This window comes from Chiloscyllium punctatum, chromosome 8 (assembly GCF_047496795.1).
Source record: "Chiloscyllium punctatum isolate Juve2018m chromosome 8, sChiPun1.3, whole genome shotgun sequence".
Classification (NCBI taxonomy): Eukaryota; Metazoa; Chordata; class Chondrichthyes; order Orectolobiformes; family Hemiscylliidae; genus Chiloscyllium; species Chiloscyllium punctatum.
In genome coordinates this window covers 55,186,322-55,204,296 of record NC_092746.1, presented here as the reverse complement: position 1 = coordinate 55,204,296, position 17,975 = coordinate 55,186,322, and the positions used below count along the sequence as shown (strand labels likewise).

Here is a 17,975-nt window from a genome sequence, read left to right as displayed (position 1 = left end):
CTGGCAAGGCAGCATATTCAGACTTACATTTTCACTTCTTGCAACAGCTGTTGGTGGGTCCACTGTGGTGCTTTTATTATGCCATATAACAGGAGATGTTCACGCACTGTTAATTTCTCAAACAGCACATCATGTTGTAGACACACTCCCAGCTCTTCTCTAATGATTGACATTTCTTGACTCATATTCCTCCCTTTAACATAAATACTCCCAGAGCTGGGCTGGTGCAAGCCAGTTAGCATTGACCTATATAGTTGGCAAAAGATAATACGTTACCTTGGGTTAAATTTCATATGCAAACTAATAGACCATAATGCATCAATAAACCACCCGTCAATAGCTGAGTAACTTACAATTTTTTGTGGTGTGATTCTTCACCACAAACTCATATGTTTTATTTAACCTAAGATTTCTACCATTTTTAGAGTGTTTGAAGAAGTTTAAGGAACTTTTCATGCACTAATGTAAAGATGCGCATGACATTGAGTACACATAGCCTGCATTGGTGCTGCTTCACTAATACCAAGTTAAATTCCTCAACTTACTTTAAAAACTATAGCCTTCTAAAATCTGTATGATGCAACCACAGTAGCTGCCATAGGATTTTATCTAATTCTCCAGTACTGGAATTTGCAGAACTGAAAGCCCCTAATTATCATTGTACAAATCCAGCATCAATTTGCCAAAAGAGAACCACATCCCCAATGTCCTAACTGCTTTCCTCATCTCATTTATGATACCACTTTCCTGAAATATAGCTGGTCCTGAACACATCATGAAAGTAGGAATTGCCAACGTTGAGCAGCGAACCTTGCAGCTAATCTTCAGGTAACATTTATCAAATTCTGCTCCTTAACAGGTCCATCAGAAGATCTAGAGTAAGCAAAGACTCAGTGCAATGAATCAGACAAATATCAGGTATGTAGTGCTGGTAGAATCATAGAATCTCTACAATGCAGAAATGGGCCATTTGGCCCATTGGGTCTGCACTAGCCCTCTGAACAGCATCCCATCCAAACCCAGCTCCCTACCCTATCCCTGTAACCGTGCATTTACCATGGCTAATCCACTTAGCCTGCACATCCCTAGACACTACAGGCAGCTTCGCATGGCCAATCCACCCAGTCTGCACATCTTGGACTGTGGGAGGAACCTGGAATACTCAAAGGAAGCCCATGCAAACATGGATAGAATGTGTAAAATTCAGACAAACATCACCCAGGACTGGAATTGGGTCTCTGGAACTGCAAGGCAGCAGTGTTAACTCCTGAGCCAGCATGTCTTTAGGTTTTTTAAAGCCTGGATTAATCTCACCAATAAATTGTTGTCCCTCAAGTCATCATTAATTTCAAATACATCAAAAGTGACAAATACTTCCATTTAAATCTTGGATGTGCAATCGGACCTTCCAAACGGTCCCAAAAAAGCATACACTTCAGCAAAACACTTGGGATTTCCAGTGTAAAAATAGACTTGATTTAATTTCAGTTAGTTCAACAGACAATCTAAATAATAACTTCACCCATGGAAAATTAAATGGATTTTTTTTTATTTACATCATTATGGGATAACTGGTTTTAACTATGCCTGATCATTTTTATGCAGTTTTGCATCCAGTATATCTACAAATCTGTAACTCAGAATCCAACATGGTTTATAAATCAATAAATATGTACATCAGTAAATAAACTGATTCAAAAGGAAACAGAACACAATTAAATGGGAAAAAAGACTCTGGGTTATTAATTAACTTTTCATCTATCAAGTTGTTATATGTGGGCTATTAATCTTTAATTCTATTGACTGATTTAATACCTAGGGTTTGAACAGAACACCTTTAAATGAGCCAGGACTCTATGTTTTAAAATGGCTGCTGAGGTCACTTGGCAAAAATGAGCAGCCAAGTACTTAAAGCCTTTGATATGAATTAACAGCACACTTGCCATCGTTTGAACTACCTCAAAACAAAACAAGATCAATAAGCAATAATAATCTATTTTGCAGAAACTATTGGACACAAAGGGAACCTACAGAAAGGGGTGCAGAAGATTCTCCTACTTGTTTGGTAGCTTTGACAATGGGAGACCAAAACCTTTTCTTTAACATTAATCATCTCAGAGTATGTCAACAGTCAGCCATCATATGACTGAACTTATGAATGGCTATGATTTTCTTTGGTACAAAGGGCTGTAACATCAAGAATGCCTGCAGGGTAGATTAGTAACATCTCTCTCTATTTTGTCTTTAAATTTGGGCCCTCTCTCTTTTCCAAGTTGAACTTGTTGAACAAGTTGAACTGTATACAGCATAAAGAATTTTAAAATAAAAAGAATTGCAAGCACCATAATATTCACTCTAAAAAATGATGCATTGCAATTTATCCTAGAAGAACAACCAGCTAAATTAACACAATTAACATAATGACCAAAGGAACATCAGAATCTATAATTACTTTTATTTATGGACTTCAACTTTGTTCGAAGTCTATTGCCCTGACTCCCTATTTGATCTGTTTTGCATGCAAATGTACACACGTTTTGCAGGCTTCAGGACTGCTTAACCTTTTTAACAAGTTTCATACTTTGCTTGGGTAAGTTTTGTTTAGGACCAGATGAAACCCCCTCAAAATATGTTAAAAAGATAGCCTAGACCCTAACTTTTTCTTATTTTAAAGGTAAGTGTAAGGCATTGCATTCCCAATGCAATTGGTCAAACGATTCGACTTTAAGGAAAACACTTTTTATTTTTACACTACAGTTAAAATACAGACAAAATGAAAATAAAAGAAAAGAATTGGCTTAACTGTAACTATCAAAATACTTAACAAAATAATATATAAACTACTGCTAATCAACTATTCCAATATAATACAATCCCTTAGACACACCCTTGACAAAGGCAAATTCAATAAAATTGATTGTCTCACACACACAATTCTAGTAGCAGGAAGAGAACCCCAGTTTTTAGCTGTAACAGAGAAAGGAATAAAAGCTTTCACATGCTGCTCCAAGACCTCTGCAACTGCAGAAGGTTAAAATTGAAAATGCTGGTTCTGTGAAAAAAGTGACCCTACCCATTCAGATTGCTTTTATTGTTCTAACTTTTAAAAAAGAGCCCAAGGCCTCACAAGCTGTTTACTTTATTGGCTTTCAGCAGAGCAGTTGTCACTTATATCTTAACCTTTCTTCACAAAAAAAAGGACAAAATACCCCTCTTAAAGCCATAGTAACCCCATAGCATACAATAAAATTGACTCCTTCCTTCTTAAAAACCTTCTAATCGAAGAGACATATCTGGCTTATTTTGTCATGTAGCTTGAGACATAGTCAAGAACATCTTCTTAAAGTTTCAAATTCTATTATAACCAACCTCAGGAGTGAAAATTTATTTATCCACTGTACTTCATAGGTAACACTATAGAACAATATGAAAAAATGAGCATTTACTGAATAAATGGGTTAATTTGGCAACTGATGAAATTGTATTGTCAAATGCAAAGCTCAAACAGGACAGAATTCATCATTTATCTCCACTTATTCTAAGTTAAATTAATACATTCCATTTCACCACTTACATTGTTGTTGTCTTGCCTGCTCCATTGGGTCCTAATAAAGCAGTAATTTCTCCTTGATAGAAATCAAGGTTTAAGTCTTTTACAGCTACTTTTTCTTTGTGCTTAAACTCTTTGGTGAGTGATCTTAAAGCAACTCCAATGTTCAAATTGGGAGGTGTCATTTCTTTCCCAGTTAAATCCATAGAATTGAATGGGTCTCCTATTGAAAGGAATGAACAAAATTATCTTTTATAATTTCATACCAGAACTCTTCCCCAGCAACCTGCTAGCACAGTAATTATATAATAATAACTACTGATGGCAGTTTCATTCTTATTGACACGGTTGGGTTTGAAGAATATTGTCTGCTGAATTTATTTTTGATATTTTTCTTATATCATCTCATGAAACGTGAAAATGAAATATATAGTTGTAACAAATTTCAGAATCTGATATGGTTTAGAAATAAGATGGCCTGAGCGTGTTTAAATGTCTCACATCAAAGAGAAACTGGTAATAATTCCAATGAAAATAAAAGTGATATTGGTAGCTAGTGTACCAATCCTTAGAATTTACAGGTGCACTCACCATTCACCATATTTACTCATTTGGAACTATTACAATGATAGGTCAGAATCCAAAAATACTCCAGACATTTTTAGTCCTTAATTTCTGATTCTGGCTTACCATCCAGAGTTCAAGATCCCTTACAACACAAATCTGTCTATTACATTTGGAAATTATTAATTTAGCATTGACCAAGTAATTCAGTTCAAGTTACCATCCTATTCCTGGAAAGGAAAATTACCAATAATTCTGCTCCCACATAGCAAACTCACTTCCTAATGACATTAACTTCGGGTTATATCAATGAAAATAGAAAGGAGAAAGCTGCAAAATGGGCTATATATACAATGTCACCTTTTTAACATGAAATCACTTGGAATAAATGTGCTTCACAGTTAACTGCTCAGAAGACATCTAACGATTTTTGTGTCTATGAGTATAAGTTAGTGTACAGTTTGCACTATTAAAACGATATGATATCAATTGTCAATGCTTAATCTTTTCTTGTTGTTCTTATGTATTCAGTCAAGTACAGTGCCAAGACAAGTTGAGAAATGTACTGTGAAAGTTTTAGGAAGTAGTACCATTTTACATGACCATCAAGGCCATCCTTGCTTCTGATCTCCTCCAGAGTCTCAGTATCTATGACTGAAGGCAATATCTGCCGATACCAGGCAACCTAACAGCTACATGCGTGCAAGCCTCCTGAGCCACAAATGCATAGACTTCCAACATTGTGCATGCGGTATGAAAATAAGTGAGTGCACCCTATAATTGTGTGTCTCAATGAAGTCTTCTTTGACACTGAAAAGGTTGGGAAGCATTGGTGTAGACGTCCATCATGGTGGTACTTCTGAAATCAGTTTGATTTATAGACCATTCAATGGCTTTCAAATGTTACGGGATTTGTGAGCTTTGTTCATAAAATGGATAATAGCTGGTGAGGAGCTGAGAGGTTGAGACATAGAGGAGGAAATTTAAGCTTGACAAAAGGTTCAGATTTTAATTGATGAGCTACTGATTGCATTGAAATCACTTGGCCAAGGTTTTTGGGAACAGAGAAGGCCTTTAAATTTCTCTCTCTAGACCTGGCCTTAAGCCTGCTTCATAATTGCCATTTCCAGTGGTAGGCCAATCTCCAGACTCTAGATTAGAGTGGTGCTGAAAAAGCACAGCAGGTCTGGCAGCATCCGAGGAGGAAGAAAATCGACGTTTCGGGCAAAAGCCCTTCACCCATCTCCAGACTACTTGTCGCCTGAATCTGTGGAAAATTCCACCTCCCAGTAATCTCAACACAGTGGCAAGATTTGTCCCATCTCTTTATTTCCACTTCTGACTGAGAATCTTGTCCTGATGTGCTGTTTACTTCATATTTTGGGAATTAAATAGTTAGGCTCAAGAGTGTAAGAATAGAATATCATTTTGTGATAGGGAAAAACAAGTAAGTGAGCCAAACAATAAGTAGGGTAACAACAGAAAAGTTATACATTGTGTGATTAATCACAGATAATACAGAGGGTGTATCTGGTGAAAGTCCAAAACCTGAAGCTTGAGCTCCTCCTGATGGAGATACTTCCTCGACATGTGCTTGCTCAGGACAGAAGTGTCCTAGTGTTTTCAAAGTGTCTATACTGTGATTTGCTCGACAATTAACTTATTTAACATAAATAAACTTAAAACTTAAACAAATATTCACCAATCAGCTGCTCATGCTCCCTATAATTTTCCATGCAGAATAATTTAGTTTCCGTAAGTCAAAGTCAGGTAGCCCAGCCAAGTGGACAACTTTAACATGTATGCGTGCACAGCACATATTATAAGTGATTGTATCGCTGAGCTTGAATGCTCATATATAGGTACGCACAAATCACTCAATATCACTCACACAAGGGGGATGTTGGCTGCTTCTTTCACTCTCTTAATCTACAATATAAACACTTCAACATGCAAAATCATAATGTACAGAGGTTTGTAACAAGTTCATTTGAAGACAAAAGTCAAAACTGGAGGGTTTCACATCATCTCCAAGATGCTGCTGAATGAGTTCAACCAGCAGAGGGACTAAATGGAACTGCATGTATGCCAGACTATGGGGCACATCATGTACAGTAGTGGGTCTGAGAAATCTCAGATGTTCACAATACCAGGGCCAAGCCAATTTTTAATTTACATTTGCCAGAAATAGGAATATGAATGAGCAACCACTTTATTTTAGAGGTGTTGGTAGAATCTGTAGTTACTTAAGGAAGTTTTTTTCCCACTTGCTCATGGAATGCAGGTGTCACTGGCTAGACAAGCATTTATTCCCATCCCAAATTGTCAAGAGGAAATGCAGTGGTGAGCTGCATTCTTGAACTGCTTGAAGCCATGGGATATAGAATAACCCACAGTACTGTTTTGGAGGAAGTTGCAGGATTTTGATCCAGTGACAATGAACAAGTATTAATATAGCTCCAAGTCAAGATTGTATGTGACTTGGATGGGAGCATGCAGATGGCAGTGTTACCATCTATTTGCTATCCTTATTCTTCTAGATGGTAGAGGTCAAGGGTTTGGCAATTGCTGCTGAAGAAGCTTTGGTTAGTCACTGTGATGCATCTTGAGTTTTGACATACTACTGCCAATATGCACCAATAGCAAAGGGATGTTGAGAGTGATGTTTGGGGTGCCAATAAAGTAGGTTGCTTTATCCTAGATGGTGCTGAACTTCTTGAATGTTGCTGGAGCTGCAACTACCCAGGCAAGTGAAAAGTTTTCATCACACTTCTGACTTGTATCTTATAGGTGGCAAAAAGATACGAGGTGAGTTACTCCTGCAGAATTACCTCCAACAACCACAATCATTTTCCTTAATTCTAGGTATGACTCTAACCATTGGAAAGTTTTCACCCTGATTCCCATTAACTGCTATGGCTCCTTGGTGTTAAACTCATGTCAAATTTGGGTTTGTTGCAAAGAGCAGTCACTTACCCGTCACCTCTAGAGTTCAGCTTTTTACTCAGAGTTTGAATCAACATTGTAATAAAGTCTGGAGGTAAGTGGCTTTTGCATAACACAAACTGAGTGCCAGTGAGCAGATTATTCCTTTGCAAGTGCTGTGTGATAAACTATTGACGATGCCTTCCATCATTTTGCTGATGATCATGAGTAGAGTGATTAGGAGGCAATTTGCCAGGTTGGTGTTTTAGTGTCCAGTGTCTTTGGCCACCTTTTATATTATATGGGAGTGAAGATTGGCATTTGTGATGTTCAGACCATGAGAGGAGGTTGAGATGAATTGTTCATTTGGTAATTCTAGCTGAAGATTGCTGAAAACCCGAAGGTGAGACTTTGTCTCCACAATGACTGTGTGGTGGTCACTCCTATCAATACTGTAATGGATACATGCATCTGTGACATGTAGGTTGGTGAGACCATGACTATTCCTGCCATTATGCAAAGTCAAAATACATTACGAGGATTCCTATGACTTCAACAGCCAATCAGTTAATGCATGGAGAACCTTATGTATTCAAGCATTTGGATCTCTGTTGATGCTGTCAAAGATACCATCTATCTATTTTTTTTCATTTATATATTTGTCAGTGACCTTGGGCTATCTCCTGGAATTCACTAATATCTCTGGGGAAAGTGGACTGCCCACCTGCTATGACAAACAATTTTAAAAACTGTACTTTTGGCTGACTGGTGTTACTGATCCTTCATTGACCAGCTGTTTTCTTCAAAACTACTGACAGTAACATTCCTGCAGCATTTTGTCCAATTATTTTAATATCTCCTTGGTTAATTGTCAGATTGAGTTAATTTTGCATTTGATATATTTGGCTGACAAAGTTGGCAGGTAGGAGTCTACTTCCTCTGATTGTACCATAGTTATGTGGCATACAACAATTCCTTCTACTACTCCTTTTCCTCCAAGTTACCTCATGTATAATGAAATTCTGACTGGCACACCCACAATGCTATAAGGTGTTAGTTAGAATCTACGTAACTATACAGCTTTCCCTGAATGTTGCGGGATACAGGAAATTTACTCCAATAACAAACATTCAAAATAATTGCTAGAACAGCAATTTTCCACTTTAAAAGTCAGTGTTTGTTTCTTGTTGGATACGAATCAGACATGCTGCAATCAGCTGAGAATTTTCAGTTTCTATAGAATTAAAACTAACACACAGAAATGGATGTAAAGGTAAGTGGTACATTGTTTCCACTTCTTAACAGTTCATTTTCATAAGACTACAAGATGTATGAGCAAATATAGGCCATTCAGCCCATTAAGTTCTGCTCCGCCATTCAATGAGATCATGGCTGACTGGCTCTGACCTCCATAATCATGAAATGTTTCAAGAGGCTGGTCATGGTCCACATCAATTCCAGTCTCCCAGCCTGTCTCAATCTCCTACAATTTAACTACCGATGTAACAGGTCCACAGTGGATGCCATATCCCTAGCCTTGCACTCATCCCTGGACTATCTGGACAATAAGGACACCTATGCCTGACATTGACTACAGCTCTGCCTTCAACACTACTATTCCCTCCATACTGATCTTAAAACTTTGTGACCTTGGTCTCGATCCACCTTCTACAATGAGACCCTAAGCTTTCTGACCCACAAACTGCAATCAGTGAAGATAGGTAACTGCACCTCCTCCACAGGAATACTCAACAATGAAGCCCCTTAAGGATGCATCCTCAGCCCCCCCCCCCCCCCCATTGTACTCCCAGTATATCCACGACGGTGTTGCCGCATTCCGAATGAACGCCACCTACAAGTTTGCTGGTGACAGTACCATAGGGCAGATATCCAACAACGATGAGTCAAAATACAAAAGGGAGGTAGAGGGCTTGGTGCATGGTGCAATGAGAATAACCTCTCTCAATGTTGGCAAAACTAAAGAACTGATTATTGACTTCAGAAAGAAAGGAGGAGAACACGCCCCCATCTACATCAATGGAACTGAAATTGAGAGAGTAGAAACTGTCAAGTTTCCTCAGAGTGACGACAATCAACAACCTGTCTTGTCACGTAGATGTGATGGTCACGGAGGCACAACAACACGTCTTTTTCCTCAGGCGGCTCAGGCATGTCCATAAGGACCCTCACCAACTTCTACAGATGCACCATTGAAAGCATACCCCCGGCATGATGGCCTGATATAGCAATTGCTCTGTCAAGGACCATAAGAAAATACAGAAGTTTGTGTGCACAGCCCAGTTCATCACGGAAGGCCACCTTCACAGCTTGTTGCTGGGGAAAGGCTGCCAACATCATCGAAGACCCATCCTATCCTGGTAATGCTCTCCTACAACCTCTCCCATCAGGCAGAAGATACAGAAGCTTGAACATATGCACCAGCAGGTTCAGGAACATCTTCTTCTCAACCATTATTAGGCTGATGAATGGACTCTGTAGCCTCAAATAATGCTATTCTTGCTAATGTTAACCTCACCTAACACACGCCCCATACAAAGTAACCTGTATGTCACTGTATAAGTTTTTTTACAACTTTTAATCTGTTCATCTTTGCTTACTATGATCTGAGCTGTACTGCTCATAAACAAAGCTTTTCACTGTATTTCGGTACACCTGACAAGAAATCAATCAATCAAGTAATCCTCAACTTCATTTTCCTACCTTTTCCACATAACCTTCGATTCCTTTCTTGATTAAAAATCTATCCTTTCCCAAGCAACTTTACTGGGAGTGATGACTGCTTCAGTAAAATCACAAACACAAAACTCATTGGGGGTGTATACAAATTGCAAAGGAATTCTACACAGTTACCAAAAACAGGAAGAGTTATGGTAATAGTAGATTGGATTTATATAGCAGCTTTAACACAGGAAAAAAGCACGTTATAGATGTGACAAAAGTTTACACTGCATTAAAGAGAAACTTAGAAGAAAGATGATTAAAAGTTTTGTTAAAGTCTTTGGATTTCAGGAGGATCTTAAAATAGGAGTGTCATGTGGAGTGACAGAAAGATTTAAAGAGTGACCCTCATGGGTTAGTGCCAGATTGGCTGAATACATGCTAGTTAGTGAGCAAAGGAACATGAGCACACAAGACAGCATATATGGATGATTTGAAAGATTTTTGGAGATTTGTGGAGCTTAAGGCAATTTTGAATTTAGGTAAGTGCAACAGAAAATGAATGTTTTCAGATCTTTAAACAAATTATCAAAACAAAAGTGCTCACAATATTTGAATCTTACCTTTAACATTAATTTGCTGATTGTAGCAATCAAGGTTTTGGGCCCAGTAGCCTTCTCCGACCTTTCTGTCAAAGCGCTTGGCACAATCACAGAAGGTTTTCCAATACAAACTAGTAAATGGGAAATACCAACGCTTCCGAGATCCATATTTACCTAAAATTTGATTGTTAAAGTGAAATGTAATACTTCAGTAATTCATAGGTTACAGTAGACAAACACTGATACAAGTCCATAAATACATGCACAGCCAATCCCTTAAATAGCATCTCACTCACGAAAAACTATTTGAAACACCTCAAGAGAGGAGAGAAAGGAACATAAGAGTAAGTTGCTATTGGGTTAGAGATTCCAAGGATGGGCAAGCACAATCAGATTTATATGCCACTCCTATATTTTTCCATTAGGATTGAGTTCTATACTGGTAGAAGTGAATTCTGATACTTTTCTCCAGAAATACAAAACATACCTGAAATCAAATAGATAATTTATAGTACAGTATGGTCGAGACCATGTCCCCTTTTGCAACAGGCAGTGTACCGTATTCGTGATTCAAATGTCCAGCATGATTTCCAGATATTAAGAAAGCTCCTGTGAAAGTGTAAGCATGCAAGACAAGTGTGGAGTTATGGTGGCAGTCAGTTAAGGGTTAGAGTGCCATGTGAGTAGGGTGCCATCTGAGTGCCAAAGTACCAGAGGGTGGGGTGCCAGAGGATGGAGATCTGGGGGTCACAGGCGGTGTGTTGGGTCTGAGGTGATGTAGTGGGTATTGGGTCCAGAGGTGTTATGTCTGGCAGGGGAGCATATTGTTGAAAGAAATGCCAACCAGGGTGGTACAATGCCTTGGGGAAGAGTGTGACAGCTCCAGTGACATGAGAGGGAGCTTTCAGCTATGGAAGTCGAAGGCAAAGTAGGTTGGGCAGAGAAAGGATATTGGGTCCAGACGGGAGGGTGGTTGTCGTGTTTGGTGGGTGGAGGAGTGGAAAGGTGTGTCAGGTCTGTCTGAGAGACCTGGTGGTGCCAGGTCTGGCACAGATTGAGGTTGCATGTGCTGAGACCAGCGAATGATGAGCGAGAAAATCAAAATCGACAGGAATCAAGACAGTGGCAGTGTAGGGTGCCATTGTCAGGTTTGGGGCAATGGGTAGAATCGGCTTGGCTTGGGGCAGTGTAGGAAGAATGGCTGTTGGGGTTTTGGTATATAAGGAGTTTGGGAGCTGTAGCTGTAGTTGGAGAGAGTGGGCTGGTGGGGGAGTGTGGTGTATCAGAAGTTCAACTTAATAGCTATTCAGCAGTTAGATTAGATTTTTAATTGTCTAACTTTTCCTGAGAAGCTATCAAATTAACAGAAGCAAAAGTGTCCAAAATTTCCACTTTCAATGGATCTATTTTTAGGGATCTGGTGTGCCTGGGATTCTGCATGATCCCGGACAAACACTAAAGCACACTGCTCCAATGACGATTTGAGTATTGGAATGTATGGGTCATTATTTCATTCCATATAATTGATATAAATGCTTGTTTTACTGTCTAATCGATGATACCATAAAATACACAAAGTGCGTGAGGTACATGCATGGATTTTTTAAAACATTTGTCCCATACACCTGTGGCAAAGATTAAGGCACATTATATTAAAGAGAATACAGTTGCAGAATTGAGTGATGGCTGGAGGGAATCAAAGCAAATAGCTACTTTTGGACTGGAGGGATGTGGGCATAGAGATATGCTGGATCTCTTCTATTTTCAAATTATAAAAATGATTAGATTTTGGATCTTGTCAAACAATGATGAGGAATGCAAGAAAGGATAAAAGAAGTAGCAGATGCAGTTCTATGCAGACAAATGTGATATTGTACATTTTGGATAAATGGAGAAATAGTGAATATTATAGAGGTAAATATCTTAACAGAGGAGAGGAATTAGCTGATGTATAATAAAAATAAAATGAATATATCTGTAGACGTCATTAATTGGGCTATAGTTTGAATATTACATGCAGTTCTGATCATGGCATTTTAGGAAAGATATTGGGTCCACTGAAATGATTCAAAGCTGATTTGGAACGCGACCAGGATCAGCAGCCAAATGGTTTACTGGAAATGCCAAATTATCTTAACTTTTCAGAAGATTTTCAGTGGTGTAATCTGCACCAAGGAAGAATGGATTCAAGATTATTTTTATAAAGTATGTTGGAAGATATTGAAATATACTTTTACAGACAATGCATAATTATTCAGTCAGGTATTGCTTTATAACTGTTACTGAGGCAGAATATGGAAGTATTTGTGTCTGCATTTTAAATCTCACTGGTTGTGAGGACATATCAAGAATGCAAACATGGAAGCTAGTGAGCCCTGTAGAATTTTCTATCCATCAATTTTAATGAACAGAATATACTGCAGAATTTAGTGTTGTCTGCATCACACTTTTAATGCTTGCTGTGCACTGGATGTGTGATTTCATAAAATTTACTCGGAGAATACATTCTCTTAATGGGATCTAAATAAGTATTTGAAAAATTATATAAATATGTCTGGGGAGAAAAATGGAATAGAACTATTGCAGGCAGGTCCAATGCAGAACTCACAATGGCACATATAGTCTCAATCTATCTAAACATTTCTCCAATTTTGCATGCATTTGTCCATTGTTGTTTGTAACATAAATAGGATATGTGCATAGCACAGTAACCTTTAATTGATGTTACATGCAGAGTTTTAACAGATATTCCTTATTGCAGGAAGTTTATTGAAAGAAAATAACTTGCAAGCTAAAAATTCATTAAGTACAGTCCAGATCATCTTAACAGATAACAAGGAGCACTTGTCTTCTTCTATAATTGCGTTGCATATTCTTCAATTAAATTTCTTCCCCTAATTATACAATGGCAATTAGAAATGTTAAAAAGATAATTCAGTAAAAAATAATTATCATGGATAAGAAATTGATTTTCATACCAGGGAAAATATTTTGGAGATACCAGCCTAATATAAAATATATCACTGAATCAATGACCATCATCCAGCAAATCCAGGCAAAAGACACATTGTCCCCATCACCAGGCATATCATACATGTTATTCCACTGAATTCCTAAAAAAAAGTCCAGAGGAAATAAAATAAGATGTAAATAGAGCAGGATCTACAATAGGTATAGTTAATATGAGTTCAATAAAACATACAACTTCAAGTCCATTTTGATCTATTCACAAATCTAGTTTGATTGTTTCAAATCTCTTTCAGCAACAACATTTCCATTTCTATGCTCTGACCTGTGAGAGTCTTATAGTATTCAGATAAATCATCCACAAAAAATGATGTTTTACCCAACATCATTTATAAATACTCCCCAACCACCAGGTAAGTGGATACACATGTTACAGTTTTACTATCACTTGGAATGAAAATTATTTGGTTTGTCAATTTCCAATTTTATTTAATCTGTAAATAGTGCACAATCATGAGAAAATACTTGTTAGACACACAAACCAACAACCTTTTCCCAAAGACATACAATGATAGTGCAAGCATTATGAAATATTATTAGCTACTGTATTAGGACAGTGAAACAGGCCTTCACTTTATAACAACAATATTCAGAGCTCACAAGTCATGACATTTTCCTACTTGCATGTATGAAGGAAAAAATATATTTTATTTCAAATTTTCCTCTGGCTTACAAGTGCCAAAAAATATTAATGCATTGCTGACACTTTCTGAGACTTATTTTGAAAAACAACTTGCTTTAGAAACATGACTATTAAAGTGCTAAATTCGGAGATCCAAAATCACTCCTTCGATAAGATGGAGCATTATGAAGATTGTGAAACTGGCCAAAATGCTGACATGTCCATTTTTTGTGAGTTCTGTTCATAAAATTTACCTTAATATCATTTTAATATTCAGAATATAGTTGTAAAACATCTCTATGGAAACACAGTGAGTTTGAAGTGTAAGCAAACACCTCATCTTTCAGTTGTGCATTAATGAAGTTGTGCTGATCATTCAACATTTCTTTTGCCCTCATCGCCAATAATTCACATTCATGTACAACTCCCATCATAAAAGAAAATATCAGGTAACCCAGGCATACAAATTAACATGGTGTAGCAAGTAGAAGAAAACTTTGGGAACAATAGTCAAATTCAAAGAGAAAGATTTCTTTAAAGCTTTTCAAGAAGAAGGAGGGATAACAAGACAACATTGAGAGAAATGCAAGGGGCAGGGGAATTGTGCACAACAAAATACCTTCTGATAGTGATAAGGAAGAACTTATCCACGAACTATAAATATCAATCACAAAAATGTTGGCCAGTCAGGTCAAGTGGCTACCTTCAATGTAAATATTTATGTTCTAAAAGGCTAAATCTACTCAAAATTACTGCCAGTTTAATAAAAAATTAACTTTTTACACTCTTAAGGTCTTTATTTGCATTAAATATTTTGCAGGGAATTTAGTTTCTTTCCCGCAACAGCCTTTTCTAAATGACAATATGCTGAAAATATTACATAAGTTCAGTTTATCATTTTATATTTTCCATGGTTTTCATCATTAGAGTTTCATATTTTATGAATTTCTTACCTACTCCATCACCTTCAAAAAGTGTGATAAGATATGATCCCTGGCTGAATGCAGTTGGACACAGGAGACACTAGATAGGATTTAGATTTTAAAAAGTATTAGTGAGAGTTTAAAGCAATAATTAGGCTCACGTAAACACTGAATGCATAATAATTTTCTGTTCCTCAAGCTACTACAGCCCAATCTGCCAACATGCCAACTGAATAATGTGAATGGATCAGAATACTTACAGAATTATGTAAGAATTATAAAATGAAACCAGGCCATTCAGCTTTCATTTAATTACTTTTCTAAATTTCTTTACTACCGTTTCCACTGAAAGCCTAGTTAAATGTTAACATGTTTCCTATTCAACCACTATGATCGAACATTCCACAGTCAAGAGTGCGGTACTGGAAAAGCATAGCAGGTCAGGCAGCATCTGAGAAGCAAGAGAATCAATATTTTGGGCATGAGTCCTTCCTGATGAAGGAATGTCAATTCTCCTGCTCCTTGGATGCTGCCTGACCTGCTGTGCTTTTCCAGCACCACACTCTCGACTCTCATCTCCAGCACCTACAGTCCTCACTTTCTCCAAGAACACTCCACAGCCCCTGAAAATTTGCTGGGCAAAAATATTTTGCCTGTTCACTGTCTGGCCTCTGAAAACCATCCATTCCTTTTGGAGTTCCTTACTCTATTCCCATCCACTCCTATTTGAACTAAACCCCTTATGAGTCTGAGGTACCTACATGACTCAATCATGAACTTCAATGGTACATGTACAGCAAAGTTCTGTGATCTATTTAGCACCCAATGGTATTTTTAGACATCAACGTAATAGGGTATCAACCATGGCTTCCCATTTAGTAGAAGTATCAAAGAGGGGGAGTCCCACATCACAGATTTTAAACATATTCTTGATTAATAGAATCAAGACTGTTTCTGTTGCCACAGACCTCACCACACCCCCACCCCACACCCCTCCTTGACCATCAGCAAGATCATGCAAAACAAACTCGTACTTGAAAATCTATAACCTTCATTTTAGATCCTTCAGACAGTAGAAACAAAGTGATATTATTTGCCCTATCCCATCATTTTATGATGTTAATTTTTCCATCACATCTCCCATGATTTGTCTTGTTTTAGAAGAAGAGGTCCCTGCTTGTTTTATCAAGTCTTTCCTTGTACTTCTAATTTTGTTAAATGCAGCACATAAAGCATTTTCTCTCATCTACTTACAATCAGAATCTGGCTGGAGAAGCTGAGTTGATTCTGTACAGCCACAAGGACCATATAGGGGAAGAAGGTAATGATATAGATCAGGCAAGCACTGAGAGCTGCTGTATTAGCATGGCTAAAGAATGTGGCAATCAGGTAACTCAGTGCAATGACAGATACTCCAAAATCCAAAAGAAAGAGGAAAATGATGAATCCATTACTGTTTGGAAGTATTTCACTGGCTTTCAAAATAATGGTTATGAAAGCACTGCTCAGAATCAGGACAAAGAAAGTGTCCAGAAACCAGACCAGAAAATGAACTATTGGCTTCACTCCCAGCATCTTGGTGTACTGTAGGATAGAAAATACACTATTAGAGATCTTGAAATATTTATGCTTTGTTATCTTTAAATTGTTTCACACAACAAATGTTTCTTTAATTTCAATATAACATTTGCTAAGAAGTAATAGTATGGAAACACAAGCTGGGATTTAATGGGGAAGGAGTGGCCTCAAACTGACTATAAAGTCAGGGATGAGCCTGCCTTTGCCAGCCCTGGAAGCCTTGACATTGCTAAGACAGACAATTGTGACTTCCCTGATGCAGAATAACATCTTGTATTGCTGCTGGCCAATCAGAGGGATGGCAGCTCCTCAGTACCAGCAGTGTGACTGGAGAAAAAGAGGATAAGCCAGGGATAGTGATCAGGCCCAGAAGAAATAAAAGCAGTAGTAAGCCAGTCTACCTTTTGAGCTTTCAACACATCAGGGTAAAACACCAGCAGCACTTGGAAGAGATGCTTAAGTGGCCAGAAATTGACATTAAATTTTGGTTACATACTGGGCCACAAATTGGTAAATAACAGATTTCCCATTTCCTTTCCTGATGAGACAGGAAGTATAAAGTGTTATTTGACAAGACATGAGCAATAGTATGATTAATGACTAAAGCCCCTGAGGGACAATTGTCAACAATCAGCCAATGGCTGCCTGATGGACATATGTGCTTATATGGCTAATGCCTGTTTTAAAAGTCACTCTATCAATTTGAAAGATAGCTTACTTGCAGGTGGGGAAGGATGCAGAATCAGGCAGTCAAAACTGTGCCCAGTAAATGTTTCAATGTGCATTTGTGGCAATAATAACAGGCACAAAAGTAATCAAGTTCCAGCCCTTCCCCAAGACATCCCTAAGAAACATCTCTATGCATGCTGTACAATTCTTTTAATTCCATCAGCACATTCACTGTGCATGATTCACTGAAATCTTTGGTCAGCTCATTCCGTTTAGGACAACATTTCATATCAGGAGCTACCTGTGTCGTTAATTACCTCTTCCAGTCGAAGTTCTTTCTCAAACACAAGGTTACGCACCATGGAAGCCACAGAAATCAGCCACGCGAGCATCATTAATAATGGGAAAAAGAAGGCTGTGTTGTTCAGAAACCTGTCAGGAAGGATTGTGTGAGCAGGATTAAATGAGCCATGACATTTACAAGAATGCTGTAAATAGACGCAAAATCAAGGGTCCAGGAGCATTTCAGAATTTGCATAAATGAAAGGAAAATCAAATTGCTCTTCTTCTGTAAAATTAAAGAGAACTAGTGTGAGCTATTTTAATGTAATGCAACAATTGGTTGCAGCTACTGGTGACTAAGAAATTTTCATCATATGATAAAGAATGGTTATTGGTCATCTTTGAGAATTGAAAGGCATTATAAGTACAATGCTTCTCGCCTCATACATGTGTTAGAAAAATGAAACATTCTTGGGCATGAACATCACAATTAATTATAGGGTGAATCTCCCTCCATTTGAGCCAACTATTTATTTTTAGTTAATCATGGAAAC

The 17,975-nt window shown here is 37.8% G+C and overlaps 1 protein-coding gene across 1 annotated transcript in view; it reads right to left on the bottom strand.

Annotated features, from left to right (window-relative positions):
* Positions 1–17,975, bottom strand: part of LOC140480574 (ATP-binding cassette sub-family A member 13-like) — a 282,456-nt gene that overhangs the window by 87,523 nt on the left and 176,958 nt on the right. Inside the window, exons 31-37 of the mRNA XM_072575601.1 lie at positions 17,457–17,571; positions 16,147–16,476; positions 14,923–14,992; positions 13,299–13,433; positions 10,342–10,494; positions 3,575–3,773; positions 28–246 (exon numbers count right to left, since the gene is read on the bottom strand). Of these exons, the coding sequence (XP_072431702.1) occupies positions 28–246; positions 3,575–3,773; positions 10,342–10,494; positions 13,299–13,433; positions 14,923–14,992; positions 16,147–16,476; positions 17,457–17,571 (1,221 nt within the window). The remainder of the gene's footprint in view (positions 1–27; positions 247–3,574; positions 3,774–10,341; positions 10,495–13,298; positions 13,434–14,922; positions 14,993–16,146; positions 16,477–17,456; positions 17,572–17,975) is intronic.